This window comes from Sorex fumeus, unplaced genomic scaffold (assembly GCF_029834395.1).
Source record: "Sorex fumeus unplaced genomic scaffold, SorFum_2.1 ptg000017l, whole genome shotgun sequence".
Taxonomy (NCBI): domain Eukaryota; kingdom Metazoa; phylum Chordata; class Mammalia; order Eulipotyphla; family Soricidae; genus Sorex; species Sorex fumeus.
The window spans coordinates 2,762,837-2,788,721 of record NW_026606074.1 but is presented as its reverse complement, the minus strand read 5'-3'; the positions used below and the strand labels follow the sequence as shown (position 1 = coordinate 2,788,721).

General features: G+C 46.0%; 1 protein-coding gene across 3 annotated transcripts in view; it reads left to right on the top strand.

Moving 5' to 3' along the window:
• CREBRF (CREB3 regulatory factor) overlaps window positions 1-25,885 on the top strand; it is a 53,583-nt gene that overhangs the window by 19,681 nt on the left and 8,017 nt on the right. Inside the window, exons 3-9 of one of the 3 annotated variants that reach the window (XM_056112245.1) lie at window positions 1,173-1,298; window positions 4,235-5,330; window positions 10,727-10,921; window positions 13,024-13,213; window positions 14,358-14,431; window positions 16,146-16,199; window positions 21,593-21,717. In XM_056112245.1, coding sequence (XP_055968220.1) covers window positions 1,173-1,298; window positions 4,235-5,330; window positions 10,727-10,921; window positions 13,024-13,213; window positions 14,358-14,431; window positions 16,146-16,156 — 1,692 coding nt within the window. In that variant the 3' untranslated portion in view covers window positions 16,157-16,199; window positions 21,593-21,717. Of the gene's footprint in view, window positions 1-1,169; window positions 1,299-3,815; window positions 3,934-4,234; window positions 5,331-10,726; window positions 10,922-13,023; window positions 13,214-14,357; window positions 14,432-16,145; window positions 16,200-21,592; window positions 21,718-25,885 lie in introns of those variants that run through there. The other 2 variants (XM_056112244.1, XM_056112243.1) reach the window with 2 other exon arrangements.

Below are 25,885 nucleotides of genomic sequence, written 5' to 3'. Positions count from 1 at the left end.
CAAGCTAAAATTTTCTTGTAGGAGCCATTTTGCAGCCTAATAGGGTTGGGGAAAAATAAGAGAAAAACATGGAATAGAAAGTGCCCAAGAAGGAAAAACATGACGAGTATGTGAAGAGGTCTGTGGTAGACAGTACTGACTAGAGAAATAGAAACAAATAGACTTTTTTTTTTAAAGCAAAAGCAGACATTTGTAAAAGCTGAACAGAATGGCTGGTTCTCTTCACCCAGCTCAACTTTCCACAGCAAGATCTTTTACTCTGCGCTTGGCCCCTTTAGAAGTCTGCTCCCTGACTCACTTTTGGAGGGATGGGAACAGGAAGGAACAGTCCCCTGCCCACCCCTCCCCGCCATAGATGGAGATGGGTGATGGAAGGAGAGCAAGAAGGAGCGGTCAGCTGGGGGTCCAGAGCCATCCTCCCCACTCCTCTTACATATTTCTGAATGAATTATCCCCTTTCCAGGGGTTAGGACTTAGACGACTGAGCTCATGCCCTACTCACTGGGCTCACCAGATATCTGGCTGTTCTGTTGATCCTAACTTCACATTCCTGCAGGCTTCTTCTGAAGTAGTGATACCCAACTTTCCTCCCGGCTTGTTTGGGAAGTAAGAGGTTGGACTCTGGAGAATGGAGGGAGACTGACTTGCTGCCGCGCAGGCTCCGCGGAGTGGCAGGGCATTCTTTTGGACACTTGGGTAGAGATGCTAGTGGGCTTTTGGTTTGGCCTTGATTTTGTTTTGTTTGGGGGCCACACCCAGTGTTGTTCAGGGATTACTCCTAGCTCTGTGCTCAAGGATCGTCCCTGGTGCTCAGAAGACCATATGGCATGCCAGAGATCAAATCCATGTTGGCTGCATGCAAAGCAACACCCTAAATGATGTACTGTCACTATGGCCCTCCGGGTTTAGTTTTTATAAGTTAGGTATCAAGTCAACAATTGCCTCCCCTCCCCTCCCCTCCTCTCCTGTCCTCTTTCTTTTCTCCTTCCTTCCTTCCTTCCTTCCTTCCTTCCTTCCTTCCTTCCTTCCTTCTGTCCTAATATAAGTGCACAGTTGAAAACATTCAAAATTATTTTCTGAAAATGTCTGGAGGATATGAGAGTGAGGCTTACATGTAATAAATTGGCCTTAAGTAGTTTTTAACTTTCTAAAATTAAATCCCTCTGTTGCAGCCTAGTGTAAGCGGGATGGATCCGCCTTTTGGGGATGCCTTTCGAAGCCACACCTTTTCGGAACAGACTCTTATGAGCACAGACCTCTTAGCAAACAGTTCAGATCCAGATTTCATGTACGAACTGGTAAGTTACTATTTTTTTGGATTCTGCCTTAATTTGGGGTAAAAGTGCTGGAAGTAGAGTTTATAAACATAAGTTCCTGAAAGAAAAAAGGATGCAATTAGGCCAAACTTAATCCTTGTGATCATGAAACTAGTTATTTAATTTTCCTCTATTTTGTAGTGCTGGGGATGAACCCTATGCATGACACCGGCAGTCACTCTGCTCCCACCCTGGCCCCAGGTTGGGATTTTAGAAGGATACACGAACCCATTGAGAATAGAAAGGAGAAGGGTTACCTGCAGATTGATGATGAAGATGGAAAGTTGTCCTTTTTGTTGTTACTTGTTTTGTGTGGTGCTAGAAATTGAACCCAGGTTCTCACACATGCAAGACCAGTGCTCTAACCACTGAGCCACATCCAAGGCCCGATGACTTTTATTTTTTTCAATATGCATAACTGTTAAAGGACCTGTCAGGTACAAACTTAAGGACTATAACATTGAGCAAGGCATGTGGTACCGAGAATGAGGACAAAATGGCAAATCCAAGCAGTATGTGAATATACTTATCATTTATTCTTAGGGTAGACAGACACTCCTATTTCAAGGGAAAATATTTGGAGATAGTTTTTATTATGTGAAAGTTAAACAGCATGGAATTATTCTGGAAGTATAATAAACGTGATAATTTACATTGACCTCTGTACTTAATATAGGTGGATTTTATGATATGTAAACTATAATTCAAGAAGGCTGTTAGGACTGAGAATATAGCTTAGTGGGAGAGTGCTTTCCTTGCATGTGTGAATTCCTAGATTCAATCCTTGGCCAGGCAAAAGAAAGAAAAGAAAGAAAGAAAGAAAAAACCTATTGTGACCAGGGCCATAGTACAGTCATTAGGGCACTTGCCTTGCACATGGCCAACCTGGGTTCTATCCAGCATCCTATGTGGTCCCCTGGGCACCACCAAGAGTGATTCCTGAGTGCAGAGCCAGGAGTAACTCCTGAGCATCACCAGGTGTGGCCCAGAAACCAGAGAAAAACAAAACAACATTAAGACACTCAAGAACACGTGCACATGTACACACAAACAAAAAGCAGCAGTGGGAGAAGTAGTATAGTGAGCGGGGTGCTCGTCTTGTCCGTGTCTGATCCCGTTCGGTCCCTGGCACTGCATTTGGTCCTCAGCATCTCCAGGCGTGATGCTGAGCACAGAGCCAGGAGTAAGCCCTAAACACTGATGGGCTTTTTGTTGTTGTTGTTGTTGAATGCAGGAGTACTGCTATTTTATTCAGCCACTGATTAGCTGATTGAATTGTGCGTGAACTCCACCTTTTTTTTTTTCATTTTTTTATAATTTTATTTATCGAATCACAGTGAGAGCAGTTACAAAGCTTGCGGGTCTAAGTCACGGTCATACAGTGAAACACCGGTAACTTCACCAACACTGATGGGCTTGTGAGGATCAAAAGCAGACAGACGAAACAGGCTGAACACATCCTCATTTTTTTGGCTTTCTTTTTTTACATTGAATCCCTGTGAGATACAGAGTTGAAAAGCTGCTCATGGTCGTGGATCAGTCAAACAATACTCCAGCACCCATCCCTCCACCACTGCGCGTGTCCTACCACCAGTGTCCCCAGTTTCCTTCCCACCCTCCCCCCAGCATCCTTGTTTTCTCCCTGAGCCTCTGTCCGCTAGTCCTTCTTGCCAAGGTTTATTATTTCTGACAGCTTTTCTGTGCATATGTACATATGTAAATATTTTCGGTTGTTGATAGATAATGTTGTTCTCTAATGCGATTCTTTTGAAGGTAGCGAGGGGTCGAAGAGGTAGTAAAGTGGGTAGGGCACATGCCTTGCACATGGCTGACCTGGCTTTGATCCCTGGCAGACAGCCTCATGTGATCCCCCAAGCACTGCCAGGAGTAATTCCTGAGTACAGAGCCAGGAGAAACCCTTGCGCATCGCTGGGTAGAGCCCCCTCCCCAGGCCCCTCAAAGAAAGCATATGTAGTGAGCAGCCTTTCATGCTGTCCATTAGAGTCTAAACTCATCCTCTTGACTGGCTGTGTACATGGTCTGACACTTTAAAACCTCTCTGCTCCCGAGGGGGGTGTATGCCGCACAGCTAATGCTTGTTCACGGTCTCACGGGAGACGTCTTCCGTGTGTGACTTCCAACTCTTTTTGGATTGCTCATTTCCTCTGCGTGTTTTTGGTTTGTTTTGGGGCTGCACTCTGGGTACTCGGGGCTTTCTCCTGACTCTGCATTCAGGGGTCACTTCTAGTGGGGCTTGGGAAACCACACTGGATGCCAAGATCAAACCCAGGCCAGCTGCGTGCAAGGCATTTGCCCTGCCCTCTGTACTATTGCTCCCAGCCCTTCATTTCCTCTAGATTTAAGTTCTCTCTTAAGAAGACAGATTCTTCTATTGCAAAGGTAAGGCCTTTGTTATTTGCTTTGCATAACTAAGCTTATTTCTAAGAGATTCCAAAATCTTTCTAAGTCAAAGGTCAGGAAATGTAAACTTTTTTTCAGGATGAGTGTTTGTAGTAAAGTTCAAGAGCCCTTGATATTTGGACCATACCTAAGCCTCTCAGGGGACGTTTTTTCCCTTTTTTCCTGTCCAAGGAAATATGGAATGGTACAGTGTCATGTAAGTATCCTTTATTTTCAAATAAAACCAGCCAGGGCCGGGGAGATAACTGAAGTAGTAGAGAGCATGCCTAGCATGTGCAAGGCCCTGAGTTCTCACTCGGCCCCCTCAAGCCCCCGTGAACACCTCTGGGGGTGACCCTGGTGCCCTTTGCCAGGCTGAGCTTTGCTGGGTGTGGCCCCTATTTAAAAAACAAAATAAACAGACCAAAGTTCAAGCACTGCTCACTAATTTGGTAAGGATGGAGGTCAATATTTCTTTCCTAAAATAAATTGATTTTTTTTAAAAAAACCTTTCTTAGGACAGAGAGATGAACTGTCAACAAAATCCTAGAGACAACTTCCTTTCTTTGGAGGACTGCAAGGACATTGAAAATCTGGAGTCTTTCACGGACGTCCTGGATAATGAGGGGGCGCTAACCTCCAACTGGGAACAGTGGGACATGTACTGTGAAGATTTGACGAAGTACACCAAGCTGACCAGCTGTGACATCTGGGGAACCAAAGAAGTGGATTACTTGGGCCTTGATGATTTTTCTAGCCCGTACCAAGACGAGGAGGTCATAAGCAAAACCCCCACGCTGGCTCAGCTGAACAGCGAGGACTCTCAGTCTGTTTCCGATTCCCTGTACTACCCCGAGTCCCTCTTCAGTGTCAAGCAAAACCCCCTGCCGTCCTCATTCCCCGGGAAGAAGATCTCGAGCAGGGCCGCCGCCCCTCTGTGCTCCTCCAAGACTCTGCAGGCGGAGGTCGCTTTGTCAGACTGTGTCCAGAAAGCCAGTAAGCCCACCTCAAGCACACAGATCGTGGTGAAGACCAACGTGTTTCTCAACGAGAAGGTGAACTTCCATGTGGAGTGTAAAGACTATGTGAAGAAGGCCAAGGTGAAGGTCACCCCTGTGCAGCAGAGCCGGCCCCTGCTGTGCCGCCTTCACCCAGACCCCGCGAAGGAGAGCGCCTGCCTCTGTGGCACCCCCACCCGGCGGCCCGACAAGAAGGCTGTGCAGCCTGCCCAGGGCCACACCATCCCAGCGTTGCCTTTCAAAGAGACCCACGAACTGTTACTCAGCCCTCTGCCCCGGGAAGGGCCGAGGGTCGTCGCTGCTGCCGGAGAGAGTAGCAGACTTTCCGCCAGCGTGGCCCTCTCTGACTTATCCCAGAAAAAGGAAGAGCACAATTACTCCCTCTTCATCGCCGACGGCTCAGGTGAACAGCCAACCAAATGCAGTCCTAAAGACGATGAAGAGGACGAGGAGGATATTGACGACGATGACGAGGACCATGATGAAGGATTTGGCAGTGAACACGAACTTTCTGAGAACGAGGAAGAAGAAGAGGAGGAGGAGGATTATGAGGACGACAAGGACGATGATATTAGCGACACGTTCTCTGAACCAGGTACTGTCATGCGAGGCTCCCAAAAGACCCTCTCTCTACTGCCTTGAAGTAGAAAGCCTAACTCTAGATGCTTTCCTTATCTTAATTTGAAAATGACTTAGATTTAACATCTTGGCTCAGATAGAATAGTTTTCTTTTAAAAAAATAATCTGTTCAAAAACTCTAAAATAATCATTTTTGCGCATCTGGTGGTTCGCGTGCTGATTCCTTAAGGGCGGCTGCTTCATTTCTCTTATGTAACGTGACCTGGTTTGTCACTCTCTGGAGCAGCTGTGTAAAGGTGTCCGGCTCTGACTGGTTAATGCGCATTCCTGCCTCTGCACTTGTCCCTCTGTCTGTGATGGCGGGGAAGTTAAGCATCCCTTGAGTGGGGAGCCAGGTGACGATGGTTTGTGATACTCTTAACCACAGTCGACAAGGCCTGCTTCATGAGTCATGGGGAAAGGGCTTTTTCTTTACATCTGTGGCATCTTTCATTTGCACAGCATGTTTCCGTTGAAGAGAAGTGTATCCTATAATCTAGCAAGCATGAGTAGAGACTCAGGTGGTATTGCTGTAACGCTGCTTCAGAGAAAAGGGTGAGATAAAGTGAAAGCGTGCACAGTTGCTTCGTGTTAGTTTGGGTTGTTGCCGCTGTTGGCTCAGGCAATTTATGTATAAAAGTGGTATTGCCAAGAGATACACAGTGAAAAATGCACAAAGGCGTGAAGCTCTCACTCTTTGTACTTAGTTTTAAAAAGGTGGGGGGTGGGGGGAAGAAGTGAAGGTCTTCTAGTTTGTGGAGAAATCATTTTCTTCAAAACTGGTATGAAAACTATAAATTCTAAACTTGAAATATATGCTGTCAGAGAGTCCTTTTGTTATTATAAATGCTGAAATTTATGGCAGAATAAGAACTGGTGAAACTAGACCTCTTATTGTCTAGTTCTCACTCTTGGAGAACCCGACAGGCAACCGAGAGTATCCTCCCCGCACAGCAGAATCTGGCAAGCCCCCGTGGCGTATTCAATATGCCAAAACCCAGTTACAATGATGGGTCTCATTCCCCTGACCCTGAAAGAGCCTCCAATGTGGCACTTGCTGAAATCTCAGGCCTAGGATGAATGGAGGCGTTACTGGTGCCTGCTCAAGGAAATCGGTGAACAGTGGGATGACAGTGATCCAGTGAAGAACTGGTACTTTATTTTTGGAAAATTCTTTAAGACCTAGTATTGTAGCCAGTGAAACACCAGAATTGCAGAGAGACCTTTTCCTTTTAGTGTGATCTTTCTGTACACAAATACTTTATGTAGTTGATACACCAAATTGTTTGGCTTGGGTGGAATTTCAGGTAAAGAAAAATTACTTTGATTTTTTATGTGGAGAGAAGGGTTTATGCCCTTCTTGAAATTTATTTTCAAGTTCTGTATAGTCCTAGAACTATTGTCTTTCTACAAAGCAAGAATATTTTCAGATTAATAGTCTGCTCTGAGATGTTTCAGGGAAAGTGGTCTTTGAAAGTAAGTTGATAGCCCCTTCCCTAAGAAAGACCCCGGACAGTTCCTGAGTGGTCCTGTTGCAGGAGTCCCTGGATTTGGATCATGGGTCAGAGGGCCAGGGGGAAGGGGAGACAGCGAGGAGACGCAGAGTAACCTTCCCAGGAGGTACCTTTTCCAGGGGGTGCCTAAGGGCGGATGTGGATGGGTTCAGTAAGCCCGACCATCGTCAAGACCAGCCCTGACGCTGGGTCTGCTGCATCTCTACTAGGAGTTTTGCTTTTATTTTTCCTCTTTTTTCTTTTCTTGCCTTTTCCCCCCCTTAACTACACTTTAAATTATTCTGGATCTTTTGACTTGTTTTCATCTGAAAAAAAAAAGCAAAGTGTCGAGAGGCTGGAGAGAGAGTGCAGAAGGAAGGGCCCTTGCCTTCCATGTGGCGGACCCAGGTCCCACCTCCAGCATTTCTCAGTCCTCCAGGAGTGACTCCTGAGTGGAGATCCAGAAGTAAGCCCTGAGCATTGCCAGGTGTGGCCTCAAACGGATAAAAAAGGTTGAGAGATGAGCAGTTTGTAAAGACCACTTGGTAAGCGGATCCTCACTTAATTTCTCAGCCTTTCTCATAGGGAAGGGAAGCCAGCGTTACTTGTGGTGGTGGTCTATGATTCTGTGTTCTCTTCCCCGCAGTCCTTATAAGAGAACTCAGCTCGGTGAGCTTGGTGGTCAGCAGGGCTTTCAGACCCACACGCTGGAGCTGCCCCTCAGCAGGATAACTCTCCTCTCTGTGTTCTTTAATAGTGCTGAATGTTCAGAGGATATTTGATCCATTCACTTCCATTTGACGTGAAGTGAAACTTCTTTGGCTAGTGACTTCGCAGACATTAATGAATGGTTTGCTTAAACCACGAAAGAAGCACAGTTTTGTGTTCTTACTGAGGCATTATTCACATTTGTTAATAGATACTTTTTTTTCTCAGAAGAAAAACAAATGACTTTAGGAAAGCAGAAGTGAATTTTTGGTGTAAAGCAGGAAGAAATTCTTTGAAGCAGGAAAGTAGGGCCAGCAATAGTGTCTTTAGAGCGCTGGTTTTAGAGTGGGCTGATTGGCGTCAGTGGTAGCGACAAAGGCCCTTTTGTGGCGACTGGCTCTCTTGATGCTCTTTCTGGGCATTTGGCTACGACAGTGCCTGAGCCTGCGAAGCCCCAGGAAAGGTGTGAAATGAAGTTCAGTCCCTTGTCTGGACCGGCTCCCAAGTTTTAATCGAACCTATTCTGCAGATAGTCTATAGCTGTTTGAGGTCATGGGATTACATGGTTCTAAAGCTAAGAATTGAGCCCCCATATGTGAGTTGATTTTGTCAAGTCAAGTCACTGTCCTCCTGTTGTTCATCGATTTGCTCGAGCGGGCCCAGTAACGTCTCTATCGTGAGACTCGTTGTTACTGTGTTTGGCATATCCAATACGTCACGGGGAGCTTGCCAGGCTCTGCCGTGCGGGCGAGATACTCTTGGTAGCTGGCCGGGCTCTCCGAGAGGGGCGGAGGAATCGAACTCAGGTTGGCCAAGTTGCCTGCGTGCAAGGCAAACGCCCTACCCACTGTGCTATCGCTCCAGCCCCAGTTAATTAATTTTGTGATCCCTCCAAAACACTTCACAGTTGACCACCTTCATGGCAGTAGTCTGCACTCATCCCCAGATTGGTGATTGGATTGGAGGGAGTAAATGTGGCTTTTTTACTTCCTCTGAGTAATAATAGGAGGTTAAAATGAGTGACAGCAGCATGCTGATCCATCAAATGAGAAAGGAAAAGGACCATGGGAACTGTCGGATTAAACAAATCATTAATTTGTTTAAAATTTTTGAGTGCCTGCTTTTGTGTCAGAAACTGTATATTGGATATTGACTATGTGCAAACAGAATAGATGTGACCCTTGCTTGTCCCCATCGAACTCGGTTGGTTTATTTACGGTTAGGACTTCTTAGTCTTTTTTGGTTGTCTTGGAGGCCACACTTCAGTGCTCAGGACCTACTCCTGGCTCTGTGCTCCAGGCCACTTCAAAAAGAACTCAGGCTGTGGTGGGGACTGAACCAGGGTTGGCTAGGCACAAGGCAAACTCAGTTTCATAGTCTTTTGGTATGCTTATGCCCGCTGCCACGTGGCAAGAGGGAGGTAAGGACGAAGAACTTCTTGAAACGTATTTGACAGGGCCAGAGACATAGGACAGCGGGTCGGGTTTCCACTTTGCACGTGGCCAGTCAGAATCCCCTGTACTACGTTCTTGTCTGTTGTCCTGAAATCATTCTGTTCTCTGTAGTGGTTTGAAATAACTGGGGAGGGGAGTAATACCTGATGATGCCCCAGACTCACTCCTGGCAGTGTCGGGAAGCCAGGAAGCCAGCGTCGAAACCAGGCCTCCTGCATGCAAAGCATGTGCTCCAGCCTCTTCCACTCTCTCTGGCACCTTATTATTATTTCTCTTAATAAAGGTTGTGTTTATTGAGTTAGAGTTCCCACAGTGAATTTTACCCCTCTTTAAGGGTACTCCCCTCTGAGTTTGGACAGCATGGAAACGTTGCTGCCACAAGCAAGATACAAAAGAGTTCAGTTACCCCTTGGATCTCTCTCTTGGTCCACCACCAACACCAGCAACCCCTTTGATCTTGGAGGTTTATCTTGTACAGAATGTCATGTAACTGGAATCATATTCATGACTGATTGTTGGTCTGAAGAAAACCTGGTCAAATTCTGAAATGCTGACATTTCTCCCAAAATATGTAGATGGAATTATGCCTTAGCATCAGTTCCTGAGAAGCCACTTTTTCATTTTGTTTTGTTTTGTTTTGTTTTAGGACCACACTTGGCTGTGCTGCCAGGTAACTCCTGCCTCTGCATTCAGGGGTCACTCCTGCTGGTGCTTGGGAGACCATGTGGGATGCTGGGACTCGAACCCGGGTTAGCTGAGTGCAAGGCAAACACTCTACTTGCTGAACTATTGCTCTGGCCCCTCGTAGCCGCTTTTTGAGGCAGGAAAGTGGACCTAGACCTTTTACCTGGCCACTGCCACCGTGGGGGTGTCCAACGGGCTGAGCATAGCCCGTCCCCATTAGGCTGTGTACCTCACGTGAGTGGAGTCCACACGAGGGACAATCTAGGGGGGGAGTTTAGATTTTGAAGTCATCATGGATTGAGCTTGGCACAGTTCCAGAAACTCAGAATTAAGTATTTTCAGAATGTTTCCATTAGTTATCAAGTGACTTCTTAGAAAGAGAAGGAAGGGTCAGGGAGATGGATCAAGGGACTGCAGAGAGCATGGTCCCTGGAGCACCACCAGGAACAGACCGTAAGCACCGCCGGGTGTGCCCTCAACTAAACTGAAATGAGCGAAGTAGAGGCAGTTGCTGTCAATAAAATGTGGGTTAGGGTGGACATGTGTCTTTATTTGATAGCCTGTGTAAAAACTGTCATTTTTCCTTTCATGAAACGGGCAGGTGGGAGCAGAGTGCAGGTAGCTGCCTCCCTGGAGTCCCGCCCAGTCAGGAGCCATTCTGTAAATGCACTCGCTTAACGTCTGAGAACCGTCAGGAGGAAGAGACAGATAGCCGCGGGCAGTGTCTTAAGTTTCCTTGTGAAGTTGTGACGGTCCAGTAGCTGTATTTCCTTGTTGTATCAGTATCATGTCAAGACTCGGATACTCATTTATGGAAAACCCAGAAAAAAACTTAAAGATTTAGTGCAAATCTATGTTTATCATCCCTATTTTGTGGAGATTTACATTAAATATTTATAGACCTGGTTAATTATCTTTGACGTGCCATTGATATTTTCTTATGAAAGAAACTGTAGCAAATGATACATGAAAGAAATATTTGTGTTCCAGTTGATGTAATTTAAAATACTGGTGGGGGAACTTCTTTTTAAAAGGCTATGAAAATGATTCTGTGGAAGACTTGAAGGAGATGACATCAATATCCTCCCGGAAGAGAGGGAAGAGAAGGTACTTTTGGGAGTACAGCGAGCAGCTCACGCCCTCGCAGCCAGAGAGGATGCTGAAGCCATCTGAGTGGAGCCGAGAGACTTTACCAAGCAACATGTACCAGAAAAACGGCTTCCATCACGGTAAGAGGGACTATGGGGGTAGCCGTGGTACTTCAGGCAGACGCTCAGCCAGAGTGGCCGGTGTGCCTCGGTGTTAGCCCCTCCTGGCAGACTGCAAAGAGGCGCGAGAGTGTAGCAGCTCTGACTGGCCCTCAGCCACTGCCAGCTCTTCCCAGGGAGGAGAGCATCATCCAGACAGGGAGGAAGCTGGCATAAAGTGACTCATTCCTAGTCACTTTGGCCCGGTTCTGGGGGAGGCCCACGTGGCTGTGCTTGGGGCTTACTCAGGGGACCCCGTGTGGTGCTAGGGATCAAACCTGAACCCCCGTCTGATGTCTCCAGCCCTTAATTTTGCTTACCCACCCAGGGAATAACCAGGAGGCTGCTGGTTCCTCGCCGTTCCCCGTTTCTATAAACCAGCCGTGAAAGGTGGGGCGTTAGAGAGTGGGCTTCAGCCTCTCTCTCCTCCCCTCGCAGCTCATCTTCAAACCTAAATACAAACGGAGGATGGACTGGGGCTGGAGGAAGAGATGAGGGTAAGGGAAAGAAAGCAGAAGAGTTGGGAGGTGAATAGTAGGAGCTGGGGGGTGCCACAGGAAAGTTCCTAGTGCCAGCCACGTTTCAGTTGTGAGCCCTGGAAGATGTGCTGAAGGAGAATTGCTTTGGAGCAGCCGTCGTCTTCGATGGGGGAGGAGAACCAGCCTTGTTCAGGAGTCCAAGGCCACTCCCATTGATACTCAGTCCAGCAGTTCAGACTGGGGTGCGATGGGAATGGGGACCATGGGGGCCACACTCAGTGGTACTTAGGGATCAGACGTTTGAGTTACCTTTTAAGCCTGTGGAAGTGTCATTCCTATGCAGGGCATGGGGTGGAGGCCGGGCCACACCCAGTGGTCTTCGGGGCTTGCTCGTTGGTCTGAGCTCAGTGTGCCGTGTGCAGTGCCGGGGAAGGGAGCCTTAGCCGCGCCTGCACTCTCCCTACCCCTCGACCTCAAGGGCCATTTTTACGTTAATTTGAAGTCTTCCAGAAAAAGGCGAAGGTACTAGTAAGTTTGGTGCTCAGTAAAAATTACTTCTACTTTACATGTCAGCTGCTGAGCAGTTTTTCCCCAGGGAAAAATACTGGGGAGATCTGAGATATCAGCGGAGGTTATTTTGTTTTCATTGTTGTGCTTCATTTTCCTTTTCCGCTAGTACCCAGGTCTGTATGCAGTTGTCTCTCAGTGAATAATAAATGGAAAGACCTAGTTTCTGCCTTCAGATCAATTTTCGGCCAGAAATGAAAGAAAAGTTCAATAAATAGTTCCAAGTATATTGTGGTTCAGACAACAGAGCCGTTCATGTTGCCTGTAATAATAGGACAAAACTTCTGAGTCTTCTGTGATGTTATTCACCAAAATAGCCAAGTAGAGTTTTCACAAATGGTCGTCCTAGGGCTGGAGACGAGCACATGCATCGCATATTCAAGGCCCTGAGTTGCTCCCTGGCACTGCATCTGTGCAGTGCTGGGCATGGCATATGAGTAGTATGTATACATGTATGTATGCATATGTATCAAGGCCATCCTTAATTTTGCCTTTGGAGTCCAACATAAGAATGTATGTCATGGGCTGGAACAATAGTACAGCAGCGAGGGCACTGGCCTTGCATGCCGCCGACCTGAGTTTGATCCCCAACACCACATATTGCCCCCCGAGTTCACCAGGAGTGAACACAAAGCCAGAAGTAGTGCCTGAGCACTGCTGGTGTGCCCCCCCAAGTAAAAAAGAGTATGTATGTCAGATTTTCAGTCTCAGCATCAAAGTTTTCAAACCTCTTCTGACCGTAGCTCTGATTTCTGTGTGCAGACTACTTGCACTCCAGAGTTAAGGTACTTACTACTGCTGTGGAGTTAAGAATCCGTCTAAGTACCCGGGAAAGGTCAGAGCTGTTTTTGTATTATGCCAGCTTCTTGAAGTTTCACGGTAGGAAGGAAAGTTTGTTAGCAGGCCGAGGCATCTGAAACATGCCAAGACTTCCCAACCAAAAGATGTGTCAGTAGACCCAGGAATACATTGTTTTAAAGTATGACAGCGGGAAGCTTCTCTCTCGTCAAATAAAATAATCCAACTTAACTTCTCTAGGGAAATATGCAGTAAAGAAGTCGCGGAGAACTGACGTGGAAGACCTGACTCCAAACCCTAAGAAACTCCTCCAGATAGGCAGTGAGCTGCGGAAACTTAACAAGGTGATTAGCGATCTGACTCCCGTCAGTGAGCTTCCCTTGACAGCCCGGCCACGGTCAAGGAAGGAAAAAAACAAGCTTGCCTCCAGGTAAATGTTCCTCACGTTCCGTCTCGTGACCCACATCAAACTCGAGTGAGTTCACAGCAGACAGCACCTCAGCCATCATGCAGGACACACCCTCTTTCTTATGACTGCTATTATAAGAGTATTCTAATTTTAACTCCTAGTAAAATTTGGTATTTATGCTTCGTGGAAAAACTTAAAAAAGAGAGGTGAATGAACTCTGTGTTAGATATATAGCAATGTAAATTTTCGTCATAGCTTTCATTGTTTGGGTTTGTTTTGCAGAAAGTCAGTTTATTGAAATGTAATTTATTTGTCATAGAATTTATTCCTTTTACTGGACACGTCTTTATGTGTCCACGGGGTTCGACAAGCACAACCAAGCGTGTAATCCCCTCCACAATCAAGATTCTAAGCATTTTCGTCAGTGTGAAAAATGTTCTCATACCTCTTTGAAAAAGAAAACCACTCCTCCCAGACACTGATCTTTTGCTGTCCTTCCAGTGTGACCTTTTCTAGAAGGTCATCTGGATGAAATCACTGTCTGTAGACTTCTCCACTTCATGGGCTGCGTTGCCAGTGGTCCGTGTAGCTGCCTGGAGGAACAGTTTGTTCCTCTCAGTGCCGAGTCGGTGTCTTTTGTAGGGCAGTTTACAGTGTGTTTGTCACTAGTGCAGGAGGGACATTTAGGTTGTTTCCAGGTTTTTACAATTATGGATAAGTCACCATAAACATTCACTCACAGGATTTTGCGTGAACATAAGTGCTTGTGTTTTTTAACGTTTACGAGAAGCTTCAAATTTTGCTATTTATTAACAGAGCAAATTTTTAAAATTTACTATTGTCCAAAGTAGTTACATGTACTATTACATCTCCTCATCAACATACGAATGTTGTACTTGCTGCACATCCTTTTCAGCACTTGTTATCGTCAACTTTTGTTCGCTTATTTTGGTGTACTGGTCATAGCTTTATTTTTGAGTGTTGTGCAAAATTTTTAGAAATGAGTTTGGATGAGTGAGCATACTGTGATTTTGGTAAGCAGTCCCTTGAGAGAAACAGCTGTGACTCAGGGCTGCTATTAGAAATGTCTGACAGCAGAGAAAAAGAAGTGTGTTCTGAGTGTTCACTTCCCAAAAAGTGAACTAATTGCTCCTTCCTTTCACAGAGCTTGTCGGTTAAAGAAAAAAGCCCAGTATGAAGCTAATAAAGTGAAATTATGGGGCCTCAACACTGAATATGGTAAACTTCAACTTTTTAGAATTTGATTAACCTCTGCTACTTTGCTGACCGCTCTCTTTTCCTTGGTTTGGTATATGCTTTCCTGTCATCTGCCCCATTTGGGGCTGTCTCCTTTGTTCATCCATCCAGAAGCCTCATACTCCCTTTCACTCATTCACTTCCTCTCTCAGTGTGAGTCTGTGTGTCTCGGCTCCCCAAGCCAATCTTCATCCACTTGTCACCAGAAATCTCTCACTTGCCTTTTATAGTTGTGTTGCTGAGTTAACCAGTTTTATTGACAAAAGTTTATTTCAACCATGGCCTGCACAGTTTAAACCTGCGTTTCCCTGACTTGGCGGCTCACGGAGTCCTCTGTGTATGTGGTGAGCAAACTCGAGCCCATGCCTCTCCCAGGGTCTCCCTTGGCCCCCGTCCAGGCGGAGCCAAGTGGCCGTCAAGCGTTTCCTGGACGGCTCTCATGCAGTCGCTCTAGCATGTACTGGGAACTGAGCACCCTGGCACATGTAGAGATGGGCCCTTGAGAGGTGTTCCTGGGACAGGACCCCTCCACCCTTCTCCCTTGCCGTGTGACCGTTCCTTGGGCCTGACACCACGAGAGTTTACAGTTGTCCTCTTCACTGTAGTTTTGGACTAAGTTGCATCAGAAAGTAGATCCTGTGGGCTGAATGATCAGTTATTATTTGTTTTCATAGTTTCTTTGGAGGGGTCCCTCCTAGCAGCTCTCAGGGGGTCCAGGGCCCCTATGGTGACCATTAACCAGCTAGGCTAGTGGGTTCAGTGCTCAGGCTTGGTGCTGCTCAAGCCTGGTGGCGCTCTGGGACCCTCTAGACTGAGCATGTGCCTCTCACCACCGAATTGCTTGCATTAGATCAGAGTTTCTTGAAACTAGTGTGATTGCTAGCACATAAGTGCTCAGTAAATGTGCTGCAGCTTTCCGTAACCCTTATTCTTTGGAGCAGAAAGGGTTTCCAACTGTAAAGTTTGACTGGAGAGATTGTACAGCCGGGGGGGCACTTGCCTCGCATGTAACCAACTGGGCTTTGCTCCCCAGCACCCCATAGGGTCTCCCAAGTCACTCCACTACCTGGAGTGATTTCTGAGCAGAGCCAGGAATAAGCCCTGAGCACTGCTGGATGTGGCTCAAAATCAAACAAAAGCCAACTGTAAAGTTCACATTTTTTATATGAACAGGTAGCTTTAATAATAGTAACTCAATCCAGGCGAAAAATAATAGTTCATTTATTGGATGGAAATATGCCCATTTCCTATTTTTCTTGATGTTGAAGCATTTTTGACCTTGAGCTCTGTGTGTGTATAGGAATGTATGTATGTATATATGCATAATACATATATATGTAAAAGATATAGTGTCATGGACAATCCTATTTCATTTTAGAGCCCAGCTGAGCCGCATTGCAGGGAGATGCGGGGCCAACAGGAGTCTCTGGTTCTGCGTCTCTGGACACGTATAGGCAACTATATGTGTGTTCAGTTAACCTGTTTATCCATAATTATGAATATCTGTGTAGAAATCTGTATCGTATTTGCATCTGTGTATATGTGCATGCTTTCCCACACGCATACTTTGTGTCTGTAATTATATCCAGGGCGGGGAGTAACCGGGGAGTGGTACGGGCTGGGAGTGTGTTTCTGAATCTGTTCTTCTGGCTCCAATTGAGTTTTCATGACTGCCTTCAATTTTTCTTGTTTCCAGAGCTACCTTAAAGCCTCTGATCTTTTCATGTAAGGAAAGGCCTGTCTTTAAAAGGTACTATTTTCTTCTCAATTAGAAAAGAGGATCTTCTCTTCTCATTTATTTATTTCTCTTCCACGCCTGCCTTACTAGCCTCTCTTCTCCTCTCCAGCCCCTGGGAAAGAGCGGAGTCACCGGTCGGTTTAGGAGTGGGATACCAGAATCGATACCCTTGTGTAGTTGGAGGTTTCTGGTAGCTCTCCAGGGAAAGGTGCCCTTGGTTCCTCTAAACAGGGGGTCAGTCTGTCACTGCGTTGTGTACTGCTTACTCCTGTTACCTAGCAACACAGCGGCTTCCGGTCATCCAGACCAGTGGCACCGAACAGGGGTTTAGGGCTGGGGACCATCGTGTTAGCAACTTGACGTTTGCCAAGTAGAAACCGTCAAAAGAACAGCATCTACAAGAACTGTATCATTTTTAACATGATAGTAGAGACAGATAGGGGGCCAGGGAGATGACACAGGCTGGGGGAAGTCTGGGGGGGACCCTAGCCCAACCCCCTATACTTCATGACACCCCCCGCCAAGTACTGCCGGCTGTGGCCTGGGTGGTCCCTGGTTCAGCTCCGCATCCTCAGGTGCTAGCATCAGACTGCCTGGTCAGTTGGCTGTGTCCTCCAGGGAGTGCCCCGAGAGCCCCCTGAGCACTGCTTGGGAGCCCCCACCCCAAAACAGACATATTCGTTTTATGATGAATGTAATCCATTGTCTTTTTAAAATTCTTTTCTAACATTAGAATGAAACAAAATATCTGAAATCACTTTTCAAAGGATCATTTGTTCTTGTACCTCACCCTGAACTTCACCTTGGCCTCTTCTCGGGCCTGGCGCTCGGGAGTCGGACCTTTGAACTCGGCTGTCAGACTGTCTGAGGGCCTCTGCAGTGAGTGGCCTTCACGGTGGCACTGAGTCCGCAGTAATGTCCGACCCGGAGCAGCACTCCCTTCCCAGGCTTTGGGAACCTGCTGTTTTTGATGGTGACCACTGAGTTGGCCTGCAGTGAGGAAGGAAGGCTGTCCTGGTGAACTGGCATCCTCTGAAGATCTGTCCGTTTGTCCATTTCTGGCACCCAGAGACCGCTCTGGCTCAAAAGTCTGTCCGTTGGTTGGTGCCAAGGGAGAACTAGAGCCCTTCCTGGACTGGCCTTTCACCCTGACGGGCATATTTTCTCCCTGTGCAGCATGCAGAAGGAAAGCGCAAATGGGAAATTTTGTGAGTAAATCTAATTAGAGGAGGTGGGATCTGTGTGAAGATCTAATGTTTGGCCTCTCCCTACCCCGGAGGCGTGGAGGTGAGAGTCCTTTGCCCTCCCCAGCAGCCCCAGCTTTGAGAAGAGCTATCAGGCGCTGAAGTTCTCACACTTCCTTCCTCTCTTCCAACCCGTCTTTTGTAAATCAACCTTATTTTACCTGGCGAGAATGGGGAACCGTCATTGCTTTGCTTCAGTTTGGCCTGCGTAGAAAAATGTCCTCTGTTTTGTTTTGAGCCAGTGGTGCTCGGGACTTAGTCCTCTCTCAGGCAGGGGTCACTCAGGGATCGCTCCTGGTGGGAGGCGGGGGCAAGCCCGGTTCAGCCACCACTTCTGCAGGTCCATCCTTTTATTTGAGTGAAACGGAGCTCTCTCTGCTAATTATCAAGAAGAAAATAGGAATTTCTGTTTCCTGTGACTCAGGGAGTTAGCTGTGCTTTGCTTTCTTTGTTTAGCAACACGTTTGCGTATGCTGTCCTGGTGGGCGTGTTACACTACGCCGGTGTTTCTCACTTCCCTCTCCAGCGTCAGTCTCAAGCGATCTCTTCGTTCTTAAACAGATGAAACCTAGGAAAACACTGATTTCAGGCGATCTCTTGAGGACGTACGGATGTATTTCAGAGCAGAGGAATACTATGTTTTGAAATAAGAAATACTTTCCCTTTCAACTTTATGGCAGTATGGTTAAAGAGTCTCATATATAAACATATGTACACACATGTGAAAATAATCAAGATAATGAGTAAATATTTTGATCATCTTCAGAATTTTCTGGTCCTCCTTCGTAAGCCATCCTTCCCTCTACCTCTGTCCTGGGTGGCTGTGATCTGCTTTCTGTCACTGTAGGTTGCATCTCCTAAAATTATTTTTTTTTTTACTTAAACGTTTCAACATATTTTAAAACTTTCACCTTTTTGGGATAGGTGTTCGATCATTGTATGACTGAAACTATAACATGAAAGATTTATAACTGTAGCACACAGTGATGCAAGTAAAAAATTTTAAAAATTAAAAAAAAAATTTTACCTTGTTGTTTATAGCAAGAATTAGATCCTTTGGCCCAGGAATGTAACTCAGGAGTAGAGCATTTGCCTTGCATTTGTGCAGCCTTTTTTCTGCAGACTCACAGTAGAAAAGAAAACAATCCCTTTTCAGTACTGCGTAGTACCCAATCATATTGGATGTGTTTATCCATTCATCTGTTGATGTTGAGATGTTTCTAGCTTTTGTCATAACAAAGCTGCTATGGATATTCCTGGATAAGTAATACAACCTGGACATATGTTTTAGTTTTTTTCAGTTACATATCAAGGAGTAGACTGGCTATATCATGAGATATTAAACTTTGTTTAAAAAAAATTGTCAAGCTGTTTTCGCAAGGCCGTTTTCACATTCACCTCACCAAAAACAGCATAGGAAGTTTCAATTGTCCGTCCTCGACAACTCTTGGTAGGTCAGACTTTATGTTAAGCAGCATAAGGCCTTATCGGATAGGCAGCATGTCAGGTGGTCTTAATCTGCATTTATTTGATGATGTTGCATATCTCTTCTATGCTTATTGGCTATGCATTTTGTGTTTGTGTTTGATCAAATATTTTGCCTTAAAAATCACCTTCTCAGTATTCCTATTCTAGGCGTAAATTCTTTGATATGTTGAAATGGTTTATCAAAGTCTTTGCTTGTCCTTTTGTTTCCTTGTTGACTTCTTTCAAAGAACAAAAATGATTGATTTTGATGAAGTCCAGTGTGTCGGATTTTTATTTGTACTCCCTATTCTTTATATTGCAAGAAACTTTGCCAGTTCCAGAATTGCAAATGTTTTCTTGTACATTTTCCCTGAGGAGTTAGACTTACATGTTAAGGCTTGTTAGATGTAAACAAAACACAGGTCCATTTCCGTTCATTTTTCCCCAGTCATATTCAGGAAAGCTAAGGGACAGTTCCTGAGTCCGTGCTTAAGGGTCAGTCCTGGCTGTCCATGGAGGATTATGTGGATCTAGGGATCGAACCTGGGCCTCCTGCATGGAAAGCTTGTGCTCCAGCCTGTGATTTTCTTATTTTGTGATGTCGAGTTTTGGTATTTGGTTTATCCTGCCCTTACAGAAATTATTGGGCTATAATTTTTCTTCTTTGGGTGGGGGTGTCGGGGATCAAGGGTGGGAGGTAGCACAGCAGGTAAGGCATTTGCCTTGCAAGTGGCCAATATGGCTGACCCGAGTTCAATTCCTCTGCCCCTCTCGGAGAGCCTGGCAAGCTACCGAGAGTATCTCGCCCGCACGGCAAAGCCTGGCAAGCTCCCTGTGACGTATTCAATATGCCAAACACAGTAACAGCCAAGTCTCACAATGGAGACATTACTGGGCCCGCTCGAGAAAATTACTGGGTGGGGGTGTTGGGCCACAGCAGGGGTTCTCAGGACTCACTTCTGACTCTGTGCTTAGAGACCACTGCTGCTGGGACTTGGGAACCATATGTGTTCCCAGGGATCCGATGCCAGGCGAATGCCCTACACACTGTGTTATTTCATGGCCCTGTCCTCTTTTTGGTGGGAAAATTTTGGAAAAGATCAGTTTCATTTCTGCATTGTAAGCTTAATAGAATTGGCCATTAAAGCACTGTTTCATTTTCTTTTTCTCTTAGTAGGCCATGCCCTGTAGTTCTCAGGAGCTCTGGCCGACCCCTGTGCTGTTGGGCCTGGTGGTTCCGTCTCCAACAGCTGCTGAGGCCCTCCTGCCTGTGGGAGGGGGCGGGGTTGGCTTCTTGGCCTGATGTGGCCGCCATGTTTGCAGCACTCTGCAGGAGTCATCTCCCTGCCCTCCCTCCCACGCCTGGGTTTTTTTGGAGAATATATTTCAATAAGTTCAATGTCTTGGCAAGAAAAGGCAGTTTGGGTTTTCCATTTCATCTATCAGTTTTTAGTTGCAGTTGAAGAAAAATTATACGTTTTATCAAAATTATGGAATTTGGCATCATTTTTTCTTTTCTCCCTCCTCCTTCCCTTCCTTCTTCCTCCCTCCTTTCTCCATTCTTTCTCCTTCCCTCCCTCCCTCCTTCCCTTTCCCCTCCCTTTCTTCCTCCCTTTTTTTTTGCAGTGTCAGGGATCTAACCTGCATGTGTTCTTCCACTGAGGCCATCCCAGCCTGACACTGAGATTTCTTGTTATTTATTTATTGTGGGTTTGTGGCCCCACCTGTTATGCTCAGGGTCGATTCCTGGCTCAAATGCTCAAGGATCACCCCTGGAAGTGCTTGGGGGACCATATGGGATGCCAGCGATTGAACGCCGGTTGGCCATGTGCAAGGCAAATGCCCTCCCCACTGTACTATTGTTCTGGCCCTTCCTTGTATTCTTTAAAGGCTGTGATGATTCCTTTTTAACTCCAGATATAGGCAGTTGATTAGGTTCACTGCAGGTGGGTGGCAGCAGGAGTGAATGCCAACTGTTGACCTTTTTAGAGAATCAGCATTTGTCTTTGACTATTCTGTGTTCATGTTCTCTATCATTAATTTCTTCTCTTGTTTCCCTCCTGTTAACTCTGGGTCAGCTTTACTTTGTGGGGACTGTCTCCCAAGCAGTGCTCAGGGTTCTGGGAGCCAGTTGTGGTGGTCAGAGCATGCAATACTGGGCTGCAGATCCCAGGGCTTATGCCAGGGATGGCCTCTAGTTCTTGGAGCTGTCTCCCTACCCAGCTTCCCTCATTTTTTGAAAAGTGGCTAAGATGTGGAAACCTGTTTTTGAAATCATCTTTGGAGTACTTGATCCGGTTATTAAGATGTGATTCGATGTACAAGGCACTGTCATCAGTCCTTCCCCACTTTACTTTCAGTACTAGGGACTCAAACCCAGGGCCTCACACACAAAAGGCATGTGCTCTACCACTGAGCCACACTCCCTGCCCAACGCCATTAGTCCTTAAAGCTATGAAGACAAGTGAGGCCGGTTGCTCCTAAGATGCAGGCTAGTCATCATCAAAACCCACAAGGTATTACCAAATGTCATGCGGAGATTGACTTCAGATATTTAAGCTAAGGAAATTCACAAATACCCTTGTTTAGTTTTTTTCTTGCATGTTCTCTAGTTTTGATTGAATGTTACCACATAATTAAAAGCGAATTCTTCCTGTAAGTGGTATATTCCAAGTGTCCTGTTGTATCTTACAGATAATTTATTGTTTGTAATCAACTCCATCAAGCAAGAGATTATAAACCGAGTACAGAATCCAAGGGAGGAGAGAGTACCGAACATGGGGCAGAAGCTTGAGATCCTCATCAAAGATACTCTTGGTAAGGAGAGTCCTGGGAAAATCCACAACAAGTAATAACACCTACGGAAGATATTTGGTGCATGGGAGTGTTAAAATATTTTTAAGGATGAATTCAAGTGATATGCTTGTAATTACTCTTCTTCATGAGTAATTCTATCTTTTTGCTGGGAGGGCATGGGTGGTTTGGGTCACACCCAAAGGCTTCCTCCTGTACTCCTACCTCTGCACTTAGGGATCACTCCTCAGGGGCCCATATGGGGTGCCAGTGATTGAACCCAGGTCAGCTGTGTGCAAGACAGAGACCCCAGCTGCTGTGCTATCACTCTAGCCCCAAGTAATTCTGTTTTAGATGTTGTGTTTGCTTCTTACCACAGTTTGCTATTTAAGCTTCATCACTTAACTGTTTTAATTCTCTTTTTGTTGTTGTTGTTGTTGTGGGGGTTTGTGGTTAGGTTTTTTTTTGGGGGGGGGGCGGGAGCATACCTGGCAGTACTCAAAGCTTACTCCGGTTTTTGCTTCAGGGACCATATCGGGTGCCAGGGATCAAACCCAGTTTAGTTGAGTCAGGCAAGCACCCTACCCTCTGCACTATCTCTTGGGCCCTGAACTATTTTCATTTTTAAGAAACTTTAGCAGCTTTAACCTTTATAGGAAAATAAAGATTCCAGAACTGTCAGACCTGCTTATACTTTAATGGAGATCCATAGCCATTTGTTTTACTCAGTACATTTCCCAGGAGTCTCACAAACTAATTATTTGGTTTTCTATCCCTGAGAAGATTACACAACATGTGAAGGAAGAGAGAGACCAGCATGTGAAAATCAGCAGAGAATTATTCTAAAGGGAGTTTTGAGTTTGCTAATAGAGACAATAGAAAAGGGCCCTCAAGAGGCCTGCGAGTTTAGCTGCCATCGTAGCAAATCACCTTCTAGCTCATGGCATCCAAAGGATGTGACAGCATGAGGCGTCTACCAGCTAACCTGTCACAGGACAGTCAGCTACCTCGTAGGTTCTTCACAGTCACTGTCTTTGCGTTCTCTCCCTGGCCCAGAACTGTCTTTAAAAAGTTGGTTCTTGGTGCTGGAGCAATAGCACAGCGGGGAGGGCATTTGCCTTGCATGCGGCCGACCCGGGTTCGATTCCCAGCATCTCATATGGTTCCCTGAGCACCACCAGGAGTGATTCCTGCGAGGAACCCCTGAGCATCACCGGGTATGTCCCAAAAAGAAAACAAAAAAGTTGTTTCTTGAGGCCGGATAGTAAAGTGGGTGAGATGTCTACCTTGCATGTGGGTGACCCGGGTTTGATCTCTGGTACCACATATCATCTCCCAAGCCCCAGTAGGAGTGATCCCTAATGCAGAGCCAGGAATAAGTCCAGGTTTGTCCCCAAATTAAAAAAAAAAAGCTGTTTTTTACATACTCAGTTGTTGGAGTAGCCAGCTTCAGTTGCCTGAGAATTTTCTTCCTGTTTTTCTCCAGGATTCCACTTGTGTGTTGAATCACTTCAAAGGGACAGAGCTTGCCTTTCAGTCATTGGTTGCTTACCTACGTTTTGAGTAATGAGCACTGTGATTTGTTTCCTTTCGTTCCCCTCCTCCTCTCTCGGTGCTGTTGCTGTGATGGGAACCCACAGCAGTGCTGCGGGGCTCCCAGACTGGGCCGTGGTGCGCACACACACTGGGCTCCAGCAGCAGGGCCGGGAGTCGCCTCTGGTGCTGGCATCTCAGACAGCAGAGCTGCTGGGGTATCAGTCAGCAAGTGAGGCAGCCCCAAGCATCAAACCTCCTGTTTGGCCTCCTGTTTGCAAGACAGTTTCCTTAGACTTTGAGGCATCTCCTGGCCCTATTCTATTTTATCTATAGATATATTGGAATTGCTTATGCTAAGACCATTCTTCTAACTTGCATTTACTGTTTCATCCCACAAACCTCTCCTTGTTTTGGATTTTGGTTTTGGGGCCTGGTGATGCCCAGGGGCTACTCTTGGCTCTGCTCTCAGGAATCGCTTCTGGTGGTGCTCGGGGAACCATATGGGGTGCCAGGGAAATCTGGGTGGCCTCATGCAAGGAAGGACCCTACCCACTGTACTATCTCTCTGGCTTCCACAAAGCTCTCTTCAGTGCCTCTTACTTGCCTGGTGTTGGGGGCTCTAGGAATAACAAAAACTTAGTCACTATTTTTAGAAAGCCTGTAGTCTAAAAAGTGGAAGACAAAGACCAAATAGAAACACAAGAGGAACAAATGGTGGTAAAAAGGTATGAAGAAATCAGGATGCCTGGATGGAGTGTGGTGAACAACACTATCTGCCTCTCTGTTTGCAGAAATACATCTCAGACTACCAAAAAGATTGTATTTCAATAAGCATATATTGAAAGCGTCTATGCATTTAGTATGTCATGCTCTTTGAGGTTACTCATTTAGTTTCTCTTGTCAGATTTTTGTTCATATTGAATGGAAAACATGCTAATGATTTTGAAGGACAATTTGGAATCATTAGTAAAATCAGAAATAAATTTAAATTTGGGTTGGGGGACATTTGGACTACTCCCAGTGGTGCCTGTTACTGCTCAGGGGATTATATGTGGTGCCCGGGATTGAACCTGGGCCAGCTTCCTGCAAGGTAAGAGCTGTATCTACTTAGCTCTCTCTCCAGCCTCTGGATTTTGACTCAGTTTCATGAAATTCGACAACTCTTTTGTTTCATTTTGGTTCTGGAGGTCACACCCAGCAATGCCCAGGGCTCACTCCTGGCTTTGAGCTCAGGGACCACTGCTAGTGGGGCTGGGGACACTTCCAGGGCCTGGAGACCCATCAGGAGTTAGCTGAGTTCAAGGCAAGAGTGCTGCCTGAAGTTTGACAACTCTTGTGCTAGAAGGACAAAGAAGAGATTAAGCAGTCAGCAGAGATTCAGAGCCCGACAAAAGGGAATTTCTAGGTGTTAGGAAACCATACACAGTTAACATGTTTTTAAATGTGACCCAGAGCTGTTTGTTAAGGTTGTTCAGTTGTTTTACTCCCACAATTCTCTGAAGGAAGTGGTGCCATCCTGGATTTATTGGAACGTACCACACCACAAGTCATATCCCCAGTGAGTGGCAGAAGTAGAAGTACGTTCTCCTTGCTCCAGTGCCCACATAAGTACATAAAAAATGAGGAAGGGACAGGAGCAATCGTATAATGGGTAAAACACTTGCCTTGCGTGCAGCTGTCCTGGGTTTGAGCCCTTACATCCCATATGATCCCATGAGCATTACCAGGAGTAGTTCCTGAGTGCAGAACCAAGAGTAAGGCCAAAACCAAAAAAAGCCAAAAACAACAAAAAAGAAGCGAAGTAATACTAGAATAGGTATTTGTACAAATCGTCAATACAGTGAGTGGTCAGAAGTGTATACTTTTTTGTGCCACATGGAGCTATGCTCAGGGCTTACTCCTGGTTCTGTGCTCAGGAATCACTCCTGGTGGTGTGTGGAAAGCCACAGTCAGTGCCGGGAATCCAATGTGGTTGGTGCATGAAAGGCAGGCGCCTTAATCCCTGTGCTATATCCCTGGCCCCAAGCAAAACTATATATCTACTTAAATTCAAAGTAAAAGAGGAACTGGAGTCTGTGATGTGTATATGTGAGACCCCAAGTTTGATCCCTGGCACCGGTGCCTCAGGAGCACCCCCACTTGTAGCTTTGGTAGCTTCCAAGCACCCTGCAGTGTGGCCTCAGTGGTCCTAAGTACTGTTGAACCTGAGCAGCACAGTTTAGCAGGGCCTGAGCAATAAACTGTGAGCATAGCCAGATCAGGCATCTCGGGAGTGGCCCTCAGTTTCACAAGTACCACTTAGGAAGCCCCTCCAAAAGACAAGAAAGTTTGGTTTAGGACAAATTTCCTAGTTTTCTTTCTTTTTTTTTTTTTTTGATAAACATCATTGCATCATTTCAGATGTACAACATAATATTATTTATACAATGAAAATGATAACTACAGTAAGCTTGGTTAACACCTGTCATCATGCTTAGTTGCTTATTTTTCCCTTATGATAACTTTTTTGTTTCTTTGGCTGTTTGGGTCACACCCAGGGGTTTCTCCTGGTTCTGCACTCAGGAATCCCTCTTGGTGGTGCTCGGAGGCCCATACGGGATGCCAGGGATTGAACCCAGGTCGGCCGCGTGCACGGCAAATGCTCAAGCTGCTATGCTA